This window comes from Apium graveolens, chromosome 4, assembly GCF_009905375.1.
Source record: "Apium graveolens cultivar Ventura chromosome 4, ASM990537v1, whole genome shotgun sequence".
Lineage (NCBI taxonomy): Eukaryota > Viridiplantae > Streptophyta > Magnoliopsida > Apiales > Apiaceae > Apium > Apium graveolens.
Window position 1 is genome coordinate 259,622,340 of NC_133650.1, and position 17,573 is coordinate 259,639,912.

The following is a 17,573-nucleotide window of genomic DNA, read 5'->3' on the forward strand; positions in this document are numbered from 1 at the left end:
TCTGTTTTTGACGATCTTACAGTCCACACGAAGCCCACGAAATTTTCTTTAATTTAGAGATGGTCCAGTAAGGAAAATCCAATGAGAACAGCCCATCAACTGCAGAGAACAGACAGCTACGAATTTTAATTATAGAATCCTACTCGGCCTAAAATTCTCACTTGTAATTGGATTAGAATAATAAAATAATTTTATTATTAGAGGGGACTTCGGTTTTATTAACTAGATACATAGAGATACATACGTACATACTATTAAAGAGCTAGGGCTTTTAGTTTCTTCATCTCTTTGATAACACTTTGTTCTAGCTTGTATATTGATTTCTTTATTAATCTAAAGTTAAAGGTATTCCTATCTATTATCATTTTATTAGTATCTGTTTTACATGACATTCATCATTATTTTTATTGATTTTATATCTAGCATGAGTGAGTAGTTTAATTCTAGGGCGCAAAGGGAAGCCATGTTTTCACCATAAATATGCTTTAATTTGATTAGTAGTTTAATGGGTAGAAAGTAATTTTAGTCATTATGTTTTAATACTTAATCTGTGTAATTGTTCAATATCATAAATTATCTGTATGTAATAGGGGTAATAGATCGGGAAATATTACTCACTAGAGGCACACATACGATAGCAGAATTTAAAGTGAGAGCAGGAGCATCACAGGATTTCCGAACGTGTTAATGTTTGAGAAAGATTAACTTTTACTTTAATTACTTAACCCATTGAATTGCTATACTTTTATGATTAGTTAGGTGTAAACATGGTGAACCTGCATCGCCCTAGACCTTTAGTTAATTAATTTAAAAACATATTTAATTTGCATTAGTAAGCTAGTTAAAAACCTTCAACATTCGTTCTTCTCTTAGAAATAATTAATAAACAGTTAAATTGAAATTCTTAAAACTTAGTCTCCTTGTGGATACGACCTGCACTTGCCACTTTGTACTAGCAATGGACACCGTGCGCTTGCGGTTAAATATGATTTTACACTTCAAGTTTTTGGCGCCGTTTCCGGGGAGACGCCTAGTTTATATATATTTAGTTTGATTGTTTTAGATTGTTTCCTTTATCTCATTGGAGGTTTACTTCCAATTGAGGCATATTTCACTACTTTTTCTTATTTTAGTTGTTAATTCCAAGGTCCAAAAAAGACGCAGAAGTAACTCCCCTTAGTCCGGATTATGGGATTACTTGTCAGCAATACATAGATCGAGTAAGGAAAGAAAGGCAGCAAAATCTCGGTGATTCAAAGATCATAATGACAGAACTTCCTATTAAATCTTTGAAGAACTATTCACAACCCTCTTCGAGTGGTGTGTCCACTGGCCTTGCTATGCCAACTATGGAAGCAACAAATTTTGAGATCAAACCAGCGTTGCTCACTATGATCCCGCAGAATCAGTTTGCTGGTCTTCCCTCTAAAGTCCGTACACTTCATCTGCAAAGGTTTCAACAACTGTGCTCTACCATCAAACATCGGGGTGTCACTGCAGACCAACTGAAAGTCATGTTGTTTGGGTTTTCTCTTCGTGATAAAGCTTAAAAATGGTTGAATGATGTCAATGTGACTGGGTGGAATGAAATTTCTCAAGCTTTCTTAACTGAGTATTTGCCTCCTAACAGAACTGATGACTTGATCAACAAGATGACGGGTTTCAAACAAGAATATGGAGAGTCTCTTAAAGATGCTTGGGAGAGATTCAAAGATCTTCAACGTGCATGCCTTCATCATGGTCTTGAGAAGTGGTTTCTGATTAAACGCTTCTATAATGGTCTTGATCTTGAAATAAAGGGTATTGTTGATAATGCTGCAGGTGGTGTTTTTCTAGACAAGGGAGTTGATGATACGTATGCTTTTCTTGCAAATTTGGCTGAAAATCACTTCAACAACCCAAGAGCACATAAGTAGGGAGGTAAACGTGAAGTGGATGCATATTCTCTCTTATCATCTAAACTCGTTTCATTAACTCAAGAAATTCATTCATTAAAGACTTCACAATCATCTGCTCCTCTTATGAGTATTAATCCACCGTCATCCATGGCTTCTATGACTAATCCTATATGTGAAGTGTGTGGTGTTAAAGGCCACTTCGATAATGAATGCTCGTACAATGTTCAAAATTCAAAAAAAAATCAGATGGAGCAAGCAAATGTTTTTCAACAAAGGCAGCAATACAATCCTTACTTCAACACTTACAATCCTGATTGGAGAGATCATCCGAATTTTTTATACAGGAACGACAATGCTCAGAATCTATATGTTCCTAATCAGCAGCAACAATATCAGCAATCATATCAATATCCTAATCAGCAGCAATATAGGCCTTCTCAAGGACCTCAAAATCCCCCTGGATTTTAGAAGCCCTCTCAAACCTATGCTCCTCAAGTTGCACAACCTGATCAATCAAGTGATATGATGAATATATTGCTACAAGTACAAATGAACCAAGAAGATAACATGAGGGAGATCAAAGAGTTGAGAACTCATAACAAGATGTTGGAAACTCAGATTGCACAAATGGCTAGTTCTTCCGCAACAAAGCAGCCTGGCTCTTTACCATCACAAACAACTCATCCAAAAGAGAATGTGAATGCCATTGCTCTTAGGAGTGGTTTTACCTATGATGGTCCTTCAATACCTACTACTGATGTGACTGATGAGAAAGAGAAGGAAACCAGTTAAGATGACAAAGTGGATGATGTTGAATAAACAAATAAGGGTGGAACTGAAGGAAACAAGAAAGTGGATAACGAGAAGATTGTAAATGCTCCTCCACCAACTAAGGTAGATCAACAATTTGGTAAGTTCATGACACTTGTCAAAAATCTTGAGGTAACTGTTCTTTTCAATGATTTAGTTTCTCAAGTTCCATCATATACAAAGTTTTGAAAGGACATTTTGACAAAGAAACGATCTTTTGGTGAGGTGGCGACAGTAGCTTTTACTGAAGAAGTGAATGTTGGAATAATCTTAAATTTAGTTATTAATTATTTGTTTATTTAATTATTAGATAATTAGCAATAGATTAATTATTAGAAAAAAATATTATTTTAGAATTGTTTAGTAGTGGGTTAGTGGAGTTATGGAGTAAATTATGGACATGTAATTTACCCATTAATTAGTAGTGGTTAGTTTTAGTAATAGTTAGTTTTAATATGTTTGTAAAGCATATATAATGGCTAGTTTACCTTGAGTTTTAGAAGAAGAAAAGAAATAACAAAAAATATAGCAGTACAAGTTCTCTGTAAAAAAATTGTGGGTGTCTTTTTTCTCTAAGTTTTTTCCAACATGGCATCAGAGCTATATGTTCTAAGGCTTGTGAGACTCTTTCATCATTCTGAAATCTACAATTCTTTGACAGATGCCCATATTTTTTGCATTTGTAGATGCCATGGAAAATATTAAGGATAATATATATGTATATGTGTATTTTTATAAGAGTTTTATAAGCCCTGGATCATATGGCTCTGATGCCATGTTGAAAAAACTTAGAGAAAAAAGAAGACACCTCATTTTGCAGAGAACTTGTACTGCTATTTTTCTTATTTTTCTTCTCTTCTTCTAAAACTCAAGGTAAACTAGCCATTATATAGGCTTTACAAACATATTAAAACTAACTATTACTAAAACTAACCACTACTAATTAATGGGTAAATTACATGTCCATAAAAAGACACGTACAATTTTTTTATCTTGTACTGCTATATTTTTTATTATTTCTTTTCTTCTTCTAAAACTCAAGGTAAACTAGCCATTATATAGGCTTTACAAACATATTAAAACTAACTATTACCAAAACTAACCACTACTAATTAATGGGTAAATTACATGTCCATAATTTACTCCATAACTCCACTACCCCACTACTAAACAATTCTAAAATAATATTTTTCTCTAATAATTAATCTATTGCTAAATATCTAATAATTAAATAAATAATTAATTAATAACTAAATTTAAGATTATTCCAACATTCACCCCCATAATCTTAAATTTACGAAGCACTTTCTCTTCGCCTGTGATACACTTCTCACCACCATCAATTTTGATGCACTATCTCATCAAAAACACTTTGGAGCACTTTCTCTCCAAAAACACTTTGGAGCACTTTCTCTCCAAAAACACTTTGGATCTTTCCACAACTCTAAAGGAGTAGTTCTCCCTCGATCAATTGTGCCAACCTTTCCTCATCATTCTGAAATCTACAATTCTTTGACAGATGCCCATATTTTTTGCATTTGTAGATGTCATGGAAAATATTAAGGATAATATATATATATATATGTATATGTGTATTTTTATAAGAGTTTTATAACCCCTAGATCATATGGCTCTGATGCCATGTTGAAAAAACTTAAGAGAAAAATCGTTAGTTTTAATATGTTTGTAAAGCCTATATAATGGTTAGTTTACCTTGAGTTTTACAAGAAGAAAAGAAATAACAAGAAATATAGCAGTACAAGTTCTCTGCAAAAAAAAATGTAGGTGTCTTTTTTCTCTAAGTTTTTCCAACATGGTATCAGAGCCATATGATCCAGGGGTTATAAAACTCTTATAAAAATACACGTATATATATATATATTATCCTTAATATTTTTCATGGCATCTACAAATGCAAAAAATATGGGCATCTGTCAAAGAATTGTAGATTTCAGAATGATGAAAAAAGGTTGGCACAATTGATCGAGGGAGAACCACTCCTTTAGAGTTGTGGAAAGATCCAAAGTGTTTTTGGAGAGAAAGTGCTCCAAAGTGTTTTTGGAGAGAAGTGCTCCAAAATGTTTTTGATGAGAAAGTGCATCAAAATTGATGGTGGTGAGAAGTGCATCACAGGCGAAGAGAAAGTGTTTCGTAAATTTAAGATTATGGGGATGAATGTTGGAATAATCTTAAATTTAGTTATAAATATTTGTTTATTTAATTATTAGATATTTTAGATATTTAGCAATAGATTAATTATTAGAGAAAATTATTATTTTAAAATTGTTTAGTAGTGGGGTAGTGGAGTTATGGAGTAAATTATGAACATGTAATTTACCCATTAATTAGTAATGGTTAGTTTTAGTAGTCGTTAGTTTTAATATGTTTATAAAGCCTATATAATAGCTAGTTTATCTTGAGTTTTACAAGAAGAAAAGAAATAACAAGAAATATAGCAGTACAAGTTCTCTGCAAAAAAAATGTAGGTGTCTTTTTTCTCTAAGTTTTTTTAACAAAAATCTTTAAAATCCACACGTATTCAATTTGGATTGTAAAATTTGAGTGTATTTAATATAGATTTTAAAAATCCACTAAAATCTTGTGGTATTTAATTTTAATTCTAAAATATTCATTCAACTCTGATGATACATAAAAATTTCATGAATTTTATTATATTTGATAAATTGGTTGATTTTGATGAATTTACTAGAATTTTTCAATGAATATGGGTACATTCCCGAAAATTGTTTCAAAAATTTTAAAAAAACACATGCCTGAACTCGTATCTGAGTTGTCTGAATACTCTATCCACTCCCATTTCCCGGAATATGTTCCCTCCTTTTCTGTTAGTCAATATAATTATACACATTTTTTGGGCCCAAGGATCAAGTGCAATGTAAGAAATTGAGTAATAAGAAGAATAGACAAGGGACACGGGATATAAAATACAAATATGACGGGTTCATAACTTCATATCATTATCATTAGTGAGGAAATTTATAATAAACTATAATAACCAAATAGGGTATAATTTATAGTTTGGTTAATCCTATTTTTGGTTATTACTTTCGATCACGACCGTCAGATCTTTTAACCAAATGATAATAACCGTTAGATTCGAATACTAAAAAAAATACAACAACCAATTTTACAGGTTCGAATCCCGTAAATAACAAATATTTATATTATTATTTATAAAATAACAAATAAATTTTTAGGTTCGAATCCTGCCAACAACAAACATTTATATTAATATTTATAAAAAAAAAATACACTAACCATGTTCACAGGTTCGAACCCCCCTAACATCCCCGCCAACATCAAACATTTAATTATTATTTATAAATAAAGTTAATGGTCCAAATCTCATCAACCATATACTATTTTATACTATACTATATGATTTAACTTAAAGTTATACACAATCAAATTATAACTATATTGTTATTAATTTACGTATTTAATTATTTATATTAGAATTTCAATAAAATCATATAATATATAAATATTAACGGAATCCGTGTATCGCACGGGTTTTAATCTAGTAGTCAATAATATAAAACATTTTGAAACTGTTTTTAGAAGGGTTTTTTTACCATAATATTTCTTATTTTTAATATTTTGAAATCTTTTTAATACACAAAATTTTGAAGAATTTCTAAAAAAATATACAAAATCATGAAGACCCTATTTTTTATCATTTTCGTCAAAATTCTCAAACAAATAAAATTGACAAAAATATTTCAAAGTCGATGGATTATTATCACTCGTTTAAAAATCTAAATTGAATAAATGTTAGTAGTTACAAAATCTGAATAATTTAAAATTTAATAATGTAAATACTATATCTTAATCTTTTTTGATTTTAAATTTTAATATATATTTTTAATTGGATAGTGCGTTTCAAAATATACAAAACAAATTTGTTTTGTGTTAATGTATGAAGTCGGTTGTTGTATGAGTAATCATAACCACGTGAACATATCAAAAGATAAGCTTAATTCCAATTTTAAGAAAATAATAATAATAATAAAGATTTTGAATATATTATAATTAATATTATTTTAATATGAATGAGCAAATAGTCGGGCATTCTCCTAGATTTACGCAAAAACAAAATCAAGCTCTGACCATATAAAAAATAATAAAATTTATCAAGATTTAACCCCAAAAAATGAAACAAACTACAATATCACCCAACATTACAAGAATTAATAAGATCTTAACATAAATCACCAAATTTAAAAAAAAAACAATTAATGAATCCTTCAAGGTTCTAATAATTTTGAAGATTTTCATTAAATACTCCAGAGTTTTCTTTTTAACAAAATGCAAAATTTTTATTAAATCATCGAATCATACCGACTAGTCTCTACCAACATAAATATATTTTGGGAATTAAGCAAACAAGGAAGACTAGCTATTTCATGGGCAAAATTGTTTACTTTATCTTTTAACAAAAGTGATGGAAAAATCAGGTCTCGAATGCAACATATTATGACAAGAATCCAGGACATGGCCAACTTCTCTAGAGTTTTGATTTGTCGTAGCATTATTGTCTTTCTATAAGTAAAATAATTATCCGCATTATTTCAAATTTACCTAAATTATTAGCATAGATGACATGATTTTTGTATTTCTAACATTATGATAAAAGAGTTGTGATTTTTCACAGGTACGATCGTTTAAAAGGATAGGTTGAAATAAGCAATCTGCTTGCTCCGCTTGGTCCATTATAAAACTTGATTCAGATAATTACTGAGAGGAGTTTTGCATCTATTGTTGAAGATGAGAGGCAACCCCTATATATACAATATTTGGTCCATTAAAACAGGATTTAGAACATTAATGAGAGAAGTTTAGCCATTAAAACAGGATTTAGAACATTAATGAGAGAAGTTTAGTATTCATTGTTCAATATGAGAGACAAATCTCATATATACAATATTTGAACAAATGAATTGTGTTTCAACAGAAAAAAGTAAAGGATTCAGAACATTAATAAAAGGAGTTCAGTATTCTATTCATTGTTCCATATAAGAGACACATCATACATCGGATATTAGTACACCAAGGTTGTGTATGAACCGAAAGAGGAATAAGATCAGTTAACTGGTATTGGAAAATAACATACTCAAATGTTTTGGCGTCATTGTCATTCTTTTTCGATGATAAAAGGATCATTCTTCATCAAGACGAGGGTAACTAATATTTTAACGGCTAAGTCACATGCCAACAGAATCATATACTTATATATTAATTTTATGTATTATACACTTACTCTGTTTCTTATTACATGATATTTGACTTTTGTGCACACATTTCTAAGTGATTTAACCGCATAGTTAGAATAATAATTTTTATTTTTTTCTTTTTGTGAATAAAAGTAACTAAAACTTTAGTTTAAAAAAGAAAATTTTTAAAAAAATTATTTAATCTATACGGTCAAAATACTTAGAATTATGTGCAACAAGGTCAAACAACATATAAAAGAAAACAAAGAGAATACTTAGGACAAAGGGAGTACTTGGGACATGTTCTTTCTTCTAGGACAGGGGCAGGTTGGTTTCTCTTGGACGAAACTTCAAAGATATTGAAAGATTAGCTTGCAATAGAAGTCCAAAAACAGTAGGAAAAAGAAGAAAAACAGCAATTTTCAATTTCAAGATGCTATGTGGCAGTTGAAATGAAGGCTTGTGTTTGGCAGTTCAAACACCCCACCCAGATGAATGCAGATCTTGCCAAATGTCAGCAATAGAGGCAACGTAGTCTTTATGAATTATTGCTATAACTTCTGTCTGTTTTACATTGATTACTAATGTATGTGAAGTCCTGTATGTTGGTGATAGCTTAAAGACTAGAATGCAAGACGATGCATCATGGAAGTACATGAGTAATGACAAAATTTATCATTATTCTCCGACACACAGGTTCATTTCTATGTGATGACAATTTATATAATGGAGACTCTAAATATATTTATTAGCTAAAACGACACCAACCACATATTCAATATCAAGCTCACAGAAAATATCAATAAACTTCTACGACCGCTGAAGTACAATATAAAAACATCACTAATTGGGTTCTGGTGAAGAAAATAAGCAGTGATACATCTACAGGTTACAACTAATAGAGAGTAGGAAGGAAGCCAAACATCATTAATGTCATTTAATAATCTGGACAATATTGTTTCTTTTATAATCCCAACACAACTTAGAGGGCGATGGGACATTGTCGAATTTCTAATTCTCCCGCAACAATTGCCTCACAGATTTGTTGCAAATCAAGTACTGCGCAAGAAAAAAAACTGCAACGGAGCTCCGTGAGAACAAGATTGAGACTTGAAAGATTCTGTTTACCTACGTAGTGGGGGTGCTGCACCCCTACCAGGAGGACCTCCTCGACCACCAGCAGGTGCCTGCATTTAGAAAACCAAACTTTTAGGCCCAATTTCCACTGTATAAATATGTTAAACTATACAGTATCTTTATCCAGGAAGGATGCCAATTTATCATGACAAGTGGGATTTATTCATATAACAGCTTTTTACAGAGTTTGATAAACCAACCCTAAAGTCAATCGGTGCAATACAAACAGTCCGAAGGGTGATCTAGTTGGTTCAATTACAAAACCAGGTCTGTAAACAACCAGAACAATTTATAGATGTATAACTAATTTCAATCAAATCCTATTTTTATTATGGTAATTTTATTTATAATATTTCACAATGCACAAATCAAATACTTACTCTAGCTCACTCTACTACACATTTAACACTCTTAACTTTAACAAAATTAAATCTTTTTCGCTTCTCGCCTTTATGTTTCCAAATCCAAACTCTTTGATATCTCAAAATTATCTCCACTTTCATTAAACACATCAAAAATATTACTCCCTCTGTTTCATTTTAATAGTCGCTTGACTTTTCTGCACTCATTTCTAGGTGCTTTGACCGTATAGTTAAAATAATAATTTTTAAAATTTTCTTTTCCTGAATAAAAATATATAACTTAAACTTTTATTTACAAAAAGAAAATTTTAAAAATGATAATTTTTACTATGCGGTCAATGCATCTTGAGATGTGTGCAGAAAAGTCAAGCGACGGATAAAATAAAACAGAGGGAGTAATAATTCCCAAAAAAATTAAGCAATTATTAATATTAAACATCCTTCAAATTTTGAATATCATTTGAATATGAAAACATGGTTTTTTTGCAATTTAAATAAAGATAAATAAATCTGAATAGTCCATCGCTACTAATTTTGAAACATTGAAACTTGTGGAAACCATCTTTTATAAATTGTTAGATTATTTGTAAATCGTAGAAGATTTTGAAACTTATTTTGTAAACCAGGTCTGTAAACAACCAGAACAATTTATAGATGTATAACTAGTTACCACCGAATCCTATTTTTATAGTGGTAATATTGTTTATAATATTCCACAATGCACAAAACAAAATACTCACTCTAGCTCGCATTCCTGCAGCACGGCCCCTACTAACTCCAATCGAAGAACCCTTGCCCTGTCATAGATTCAGTAAGTGAAGTTAGAAGAACATAGGAAACATGACTGAAGATAACATTATCTGCAGTGTACAAAGAATTAACAATGATCTAGACTTTTAAAGAAAATTATACCTTGATTCTAGCTTCAAGTCGCTTGAACATTGGTGCATTCTTTAGCATATCCGGGATAACCATGAACCTGATTGGGTGGTTTGGGGTGGTCCAAATTATCAGAGAAATGCTGCAAACTAATGCAATTATAAAAGAATGTAACATTATATCAAATTTACCTGACTTTGCTACCTCGGATGAAAACATGTTCAAGTTGTGACACCTTGCCATCCTGCAAATGAATTGGTGTAATCAGTTAGAGTCGGATATACATACACTAACACCTTACACATTAATCTCCCAAAAATTATCGCCCTTAGACCCCCATCAGTAACAAAAACATCCCTTATTAGAAAGCACGTCTGCCAATAGCTAAAGCCATTTACATCCCTAGACGGCCAATTTCATTCAAAAGTATAGAAACAGATGACTGCTATAATTCAGACTATCAAAACACACATTACTACAGTTAAACCTCGATTAAGTAATATCCGATAAAGTAATAACCTCGCTTAAGTAATAATTTTCATCGGTCCCAACTTGGGCCAATGTTGTAAAGTAATATTCTCGCTAAAAGCATAAGATAATAAAAAATTCGAAAGTCATTAAGGGCCCAAGTAATATGTAAAGTAATAATTCCATAATTATATATATATATATATACTGTATAATGTATATGATTACAAAATTTAATTCTTATTAAAATATGAATCTATTGTAGCTTGTTTCTTCTTTCCACCAAAGCCAAAATTAATCTCGTCCTTGACTTTATGTAAAGCAAAAATAACTCCTGGTATGTTTTGCTCGTGTTGTAACAAGTAATTGTTCAAAGTGGTGAGTGCTTGAAATGCTTCCTTTGATGACACGCTTGGGATGACATTGCTATCGTCGGGTTCATCGTCGGGTTCAGGATCAGTCCCTTCATCAGTGCTCATTACCGACTCAATGATTTCTTCATCCGTAGGTGATTCCATAACCGCATCATTCTCGTTTGGATAGTTTAAGAGATGCTCGACATCCATCACATTCCTATATCGTAAATTAGAGATAACTTCATTTAATCCTTCGACACCTTCATTTATTTCTCCAAGTTCATCATTTTCTTCTGAACGAATCTTGCAATGCCGAAAACAATTTGCAATTGTGGTTGTTTTCACATCAATATTCCAAGCCATGTTAGCAAAACTAATAGCATTCAAGATATTAACTTTTTGGATATAAGTAATCATAATAAAAGTAATTTTAGATCAAATACATTGTATATGATTAATTCTAGTTTTTATACGTACATTATATATTATACTGTACCACGTAAACATAAAAATTCGGTAAAGTAATAAAATATTACTTTATCGATAAAGTAATAAAATATTATTATATCGATAAAGTAATAAATTCGGTAAAGTAATATTTTTTCCCGGTCCCAAGGGTATTACTTTAAAGAGGTTTAACTGTACATCTAAATGAATTAAAAAGAACAAAAATACGAGTGAAGCAAATCCGGAATCCAACAAGACTAGTAACTAACCCTAATACTGGCAGAAGTCCTAAAAGGGAACACAGTCAAACAACATCTAATTACTAGAAACCAAAGAAACAATAATAAATTGAAGCAGTAACATACGGGATAGCATCTAGAGATTACTAATGTTGATTAAATCGAAATTGGAGTGGGTGCTAATAATAATGACATAAAATAAAGAGAAATTAGTAAAAGTAAAGGGACCTTGGCAGTAAAAGTGATGTTTTCGAGCTGACAATTCCAATTGTCTTCGCATTCGATCATGCTGCCCCTGTAAAGCTCGCCGCTCTTGAGTTCAACGGTCACGATGTGACCCGCTGCTTCGTGAAGAAGCTTCACCGGTATTCCTAGACTTCTGCTCATCCCTTCTCTCTCTCGCTCTCTCTCTCTCTCCCGCTCTCTGCTAAAACCCTAGTTATTCTCCCCCTTTTGCAAAATTGGAGGAAGGACCCGTAAGACAAACCGTTATTTATAGTCGAATTCTTCTCTCTTTTTTTTCTACCCAAAACAAATACACGACCCGATTTTTATTTACTAGTACTTTTTTATTCAGGACGTTTTTAATTTCAGATTTTATTAATTAATGAATAATCATGTTGTGGAATAAAAACCTGAGTATTTTAGTATTTAATGTTAGGGTTGGTGAGTTTCGAGTTTTAATGGATGTTCTTGCGTTCGGGACTATCAATTCTTGCAAGATGCCTATGTATCTCTGTGTTGTAGAGAATCAAGCCAAAAACGTAGTTCTAGAATGAGGGGTAGAGCCCTTTATATAAAGGTGAGTCTAGGGTTAGACTTCTGTTGGGAGCCTTGGTGGACAAATCTCCAACTTAGATGGTGATTAGGAGTCCCTTTGAGGAAGGAGATTCAGAACCTTCTATGCAGGACTTTGAGTCCGTTTAGAACACACACATCTCTCCTCTTTCAGCCGTATTGGGCCTAATCCATGAACAACTCAGGTTCGTGGACTTGGACGACCTCTGCAGGTGGGCCTTGGTTGTTTGGGCTGTCCTAGGCCTGTTACGAAATTTTGGACCAGAAAGGTCTGCTATGAAGTTTAGACCAGACAGGTCTGTATTGGACTTTTCGGACAAGAAGCTCAAACGTAATTAATGCGACATTTAATGTGTCTTTGGGATGTATTTTCTATCTAATATCATTTTCCCCCCAACTTCCGTGAATATTGCTCGAGTTTTCGTGGAAGTTATAATGGTCTAATCGCGACTCGGGGTACTTTCGGCCCTTCTCGGGTATCGGCCCTTCATGGGTATCGGCCCTTCATGGATATCGGCCCTTCGTGGGTATCGCCGCGTTATCGTAAAGTGTGGAGCGACCTACACGTTTACAACGGCTTATGAGTGTGATTATACACACCTAAAGCCCCCGTAGAGGCTATTTGGATGGTGTTCAACACTAAATGGTCATAATCGGGACTATAAAGCGAGCATTTATCACCCCTTAACCTTCGTCAAGGTTAATTATAGGGTGAAAGCTGCTAATTGGCCCTAATCGGGGCTAATTGACCCTAATTGTGGCTAATTTCTATGTACAAGTTGCTAATTAGGCTTAAAAGATCCTAATTTTAAGCTATAATGCACTAATTGGCCTTAATCGAGGCTAATCTACCCTAAACGGGGCTAATTATGACTAATCAGTATGCATAAAACACTAATTATCCTTAATTCACACTAATTACAAGAGTGAATAGGTTAAACGACCCTAATCTGGGCTAATTTCATCACATAAATCATTAAGTATCCATAATTTGGGTTAATTATGCTTAATATACACTAATCGGCCCTAATCTAGGCTTAATCTCAAAATCCTTATCATGCTCTTGTGGTCCTTGATTTTCCATGGAATTAATTTCAAAGTTGCCTTTGCGTTCCTCAGGGTTCTGCTATGGCTGTTTCAGCGAACGTTCTGTACTCGTCCTGATGGACGTTCCGTACTCGTTCTTGCTGAACGCTTTGTGTTCTACTGAACTTCTGATAAGTGGCATTTTATACCACTTAGAACGTCTTATAATATCTTGAATTGGTGTCTTGAAATCAAGTATTTTGTGTATTTGATGCGTTTTTCTAGTGTTTGTGCATTTCAGAGTATTAATTGCATTTCGGGAGAGAATTCATCAATAATAAGCCTTGGCATGTGTTTAGCATTGCAAGTGGGAAGATAGGAGCAGATTGCAGCGAAGAAACGGAAGAAAAATGGATCAGTTTCCAGAAGGGGGCTGAGCGCCCGCTCAGCTCTGCTGAGCGACCGCTCAGGAAGCTGAGCGCCCGCTCAAGAATGCTGAGCGGCCGCGCAGGGTCGGATTTTCAGAATTAATATTTTAGACTCCTATTTCTGTTTGACTTCCAACTTCTGAGTTAGCTGGGCTTTATGGGACTCCTATATAAGTAGATTTCAGAGACGTTTCACAAAGGTTGGATCGTAGTATTAATCGAAGAGCGAGGAGATAAGGAAGAAGATCATTTTAGCACACCACAACGAAGAGGAAGCATATTTTCTTGTGATTCTTTATTTCGTTGTAACGTTGGATGCTAGTTTTCTTTACTTTGAACCTATTTACTCTTGTGACGTACTCTGGTTTAATATAAGTAGTTTTAGTTATTATTCTTGTGTGTGATTATCATGTTTTCATATGAACCCATGATGACGATGAGTGCTATCATGGGCTAATCGTGATCATGGGGTCGTAGTGGATTTACTATGGAATTTTTTAGTTAGTTGTTTAATACCTTAGTGTGTGATGATTGTATGATATCTAGTATTGGTTGTGCGTATTCGTCTTATGTGCGTCGCGAACATATCAGATAGGGTGTTAATCTCTTCTGAAGCGATGGTGGATCTTGAGATTTAGAACTTGCCATGCTAGCATAGGTTCATGTACGAGTATGCATGATTAGTGGGTAACTCTAACCGTTTTATTCGCCCTGTGTAATTAAAAGGAATAACTTGTGCTTAAATCGTTATGTTGTCAATTTCTGTAGACATATAGGGACTCAACATAATTGATGCCTATTCAACTTCTATCTTAATTGTGGATGCTTGTTAGAATGGTATTAGTACAATGAAAGTTGGTTTTTATCAGTTTCGTGTTATTCGATTAATATCATCAATGTTGCATGCTAAGGGTAATAACAATGGCTATTGAAGGAAGTAGTAATGAAGTTATGATTTCATGAGTGTTTTAATATTGTTAATTTAAGTGTTAATTAAGCGTTTAATTCTCGTAGTTAATTGTAGTTAATAACTAGTTAATCAATTCTAAGTGTTATTATCTTAACATTGAGAAGTAATCATACATTGGTGAGTGAGTTTAATTGAACATAATTAGTCTGAGTCTCTGTGGGAACGAACTAGAAAGTATTTTATATTACTTGCGAACATGTATACTTGCGTGTGTTATTAGCGCGTGTTTTCGCCCTAACAAGTTTTTGGCGCCGCTGCCGGGGACTCAGCGTATTTGTTTAGTTTATGTACTTACCATCATTGGTCATTAGGACTCAGTGATTAAGACGTGTTACTTATTATTTCCGGTTGTGTTTCAGGTACTTTAGCGAGCGTTTATGCAAACTCGTTCTCGTACTCGCAAGAGGACTTTAGATACGGCTGATGAGACAGACGAAGTTCTTGATATTCTGGAGAAGATAGATTTTGAATATTCGGATTCAGGAAGTGAGCAGAAAGAACCATTAATCATGGGTGATCGTATTGTTCAGGCGAAAATCCAGCTCTTATGGATTTTTCTCGGCCTAAAATTGATGATATTTATTCTAGCATCATGCACCCGACTATTGAGGCCAATAACTTTGAAATCAAGCCGGGCATTATTCACATGGTGCAGAATTCTGTTTCTTTCGGAGGTGCTGCGACTGAAGGCCCCAACATGCACATAAGGAATTTTGTTGAGATCTACAGTACTTTCAAGTATAATGGTGTGACTGATGAGGCTATCAAGCTGAGGATTTTCCCATTCTCTCTGAGGGATAAAGCTAAGGACTGGTTACATTCTGAACCAGCTGGGTCTATCACTACTTGGCAAGATCTTGCGCAAAAATTTATGGTTAAGTTTTATCCAATGGCGAAGACTGCGGCTATGAGGAGTGCTCTTACTCAGTTTGCGCAGCAACCTACAGAATCTATGTGCGAAGCTTGGGAGCGCTACAAAGAGATGTTGAGAAAGTGTCCATATCATGGAATGCCTGATTGGATGGTGATCACTGGTTTCTATAATGGTTTGGGGGCCCAATCTCGGCCCAAGCTCGATGCAGCAGCTGGAGGCGCCTTGTGGGCCAAAAGCTATACTGAGGCTTATAATCTTATTGAGACTATGGCTGCAAATGAGCATCAAAACCCAACTCAAAGGATGATACCTAGGAAGGTAGCAGGTATTCTAGAAGTCGATGCAACTACAGCTATTGCAGCGCAGCTCCAAGCGCTGTCTATGAAGGTCGATTCTCTAGCCACCTATGGGGTCAATCAGATAGCTATGGTCTGTGAGCTTTGTGCAGGTTCTCATGCTACGGATCAGTGTTCTCTTGTTAATGAATCTGTGCAGTATGTGAACAATTATCAGCGTTAGCAGCAGCCTGTGCCAGCTACGTATCATCCTAACAACAGAAATCATCCAAATTTCAGCTGGAGTAATAATCAGAATGCTATTCAGCAACCATATCAACAAGGCGTGAGTAAACAGTTCAATCCACCTGGATTCCAGCAACCACAGCATTATGCTCAAAGGCAATCATATCTTCAACAAGGAGGTGCAGCTCCACCCTCTAGTGCTGATTTTGAGGAACTTAAGCTGTTGTGCAAGAGTCAGGCGGTTTCTATCAAGACCTTGGAAAATCAAACCGGTCAAATAGCCAATGCAATGCTCAATCGTCAACCTGGCACACTTTCCAGTGATACTGAAGTGCCAGGCAGGAAGGAAGCTAAAGAGCAAGTCAAGGCTATTACCTTAAGGTCTGGAAAAGTTGTTGATGCTGAAAAAGCAAAAGAAGGAGAAGCTAAAGTTGGTGATGAAGAAGCTAAGTAAAAGGAGAAAGCGGCGGAACCAAGGAAGACTACTGTTGAACACACTCTGCCTGAGGGTAATACAGGGGAGAAACAACTCTATCCTCCACCACCTTTCCCTAAGAGATTGTAATAACAAAAGCTGGATAAGCAGTTTGGTAAGTTTCTGGAGGTGTTCAAGAAACTTCACATCAATATACCTTTCGCTGAGGCTCTGGAGCAAATGCCTAGTTATGCGAAATTTATGAAGAGTATTCTTTCAAGGAAGGTGAAACTGGATGACCTTGAGACCGTTGCTCTAACGGAAGAATGCAGTGTTGTGCTGCAACAAAAGTTACCTCCAAAGCTTAAAGATTCAGGTAGCTTCACCATTCCTTGCACCATTGGCAAGTTATCTTTTGACAAGTGCCTTTGTGATTTGGGAGCAAGCATCAATCTGATGCCGTTGTCGATCTTTAAAAAATTGAATTTGCGTTATCCAAAACCCACCTACATGTCTTTACAATTGGCCGATCGTTCTATTACATACCCATGAGGCATAGTGGAGGATGTGCTAGTAAAGGTGGATAAGCTCTTCTTTCGTGCAGACTTTGTTATTCTGGATTTCGAGGAAGATAAGAAGATTCCCATAATCTTGGGAAGACCTTTCTTGGCTACAGGCCGTACCTTGATAGATGTGCAGAAAGGTGAACTT

General features: G+C 34.2%; 1 protein-coding gene and 2 non-coding genes across 3 annotated transcripts; all 3 read right to left on the bottom strand.

The window, feature by feature from the left end:
• Positions 1-1,637: 1,637 nt before the first annotated feature.
• Positions 1,638-1,743, bottom strand: LOC141722160 (small nucleolar RNA R71). The gene has a single exon (XR_012575186.1). It is a non-coding gene; the product is annotated as a small nucleolar RNA R71 (small nucleolar RNA).
• Positions 1,744-8,767: 7,024 nt separating this feature from the next.
• Positions 8,768-12,305, bottom strand: LOC141720878 (small nuclear ribonucleoprotein SmD3b-like). The gene is made up of 5 exons (XM_074523530.1): positions 12,059-12,305; positions 10,512-10,564; positions 10,354-10,420; positions 10,182-10,238; positions 8,768-9,129 (listed from the first exon to the last, which is right to left on the bottom strand). Exons 1-5 carry the CDS (start codon positions 12,215-12,217, stop codon positions 9,067-9,069), a joined length of 399 nt encoding a protein of 132 aa, XP_074379631.1. The 5' UTR covers positions 12,218-12,305; the 3' UTR covers positions 8,768-9,066.
• Positions 12,306-15,956: 3,651 nt separating this feature from the next.
• LOC141722703 (small nucleolar RNA R71) lies at positions 15,957-16,063 on the bottom strand. Its single transcript, XR_012575708.1, has one exon. It is a non-coding gene; the product is annotated as a small nucleolar RNA R71 (small nucleolar RNA).
• Positions 16,064-17,573: the final 1,510 nt, after the last annotated feature.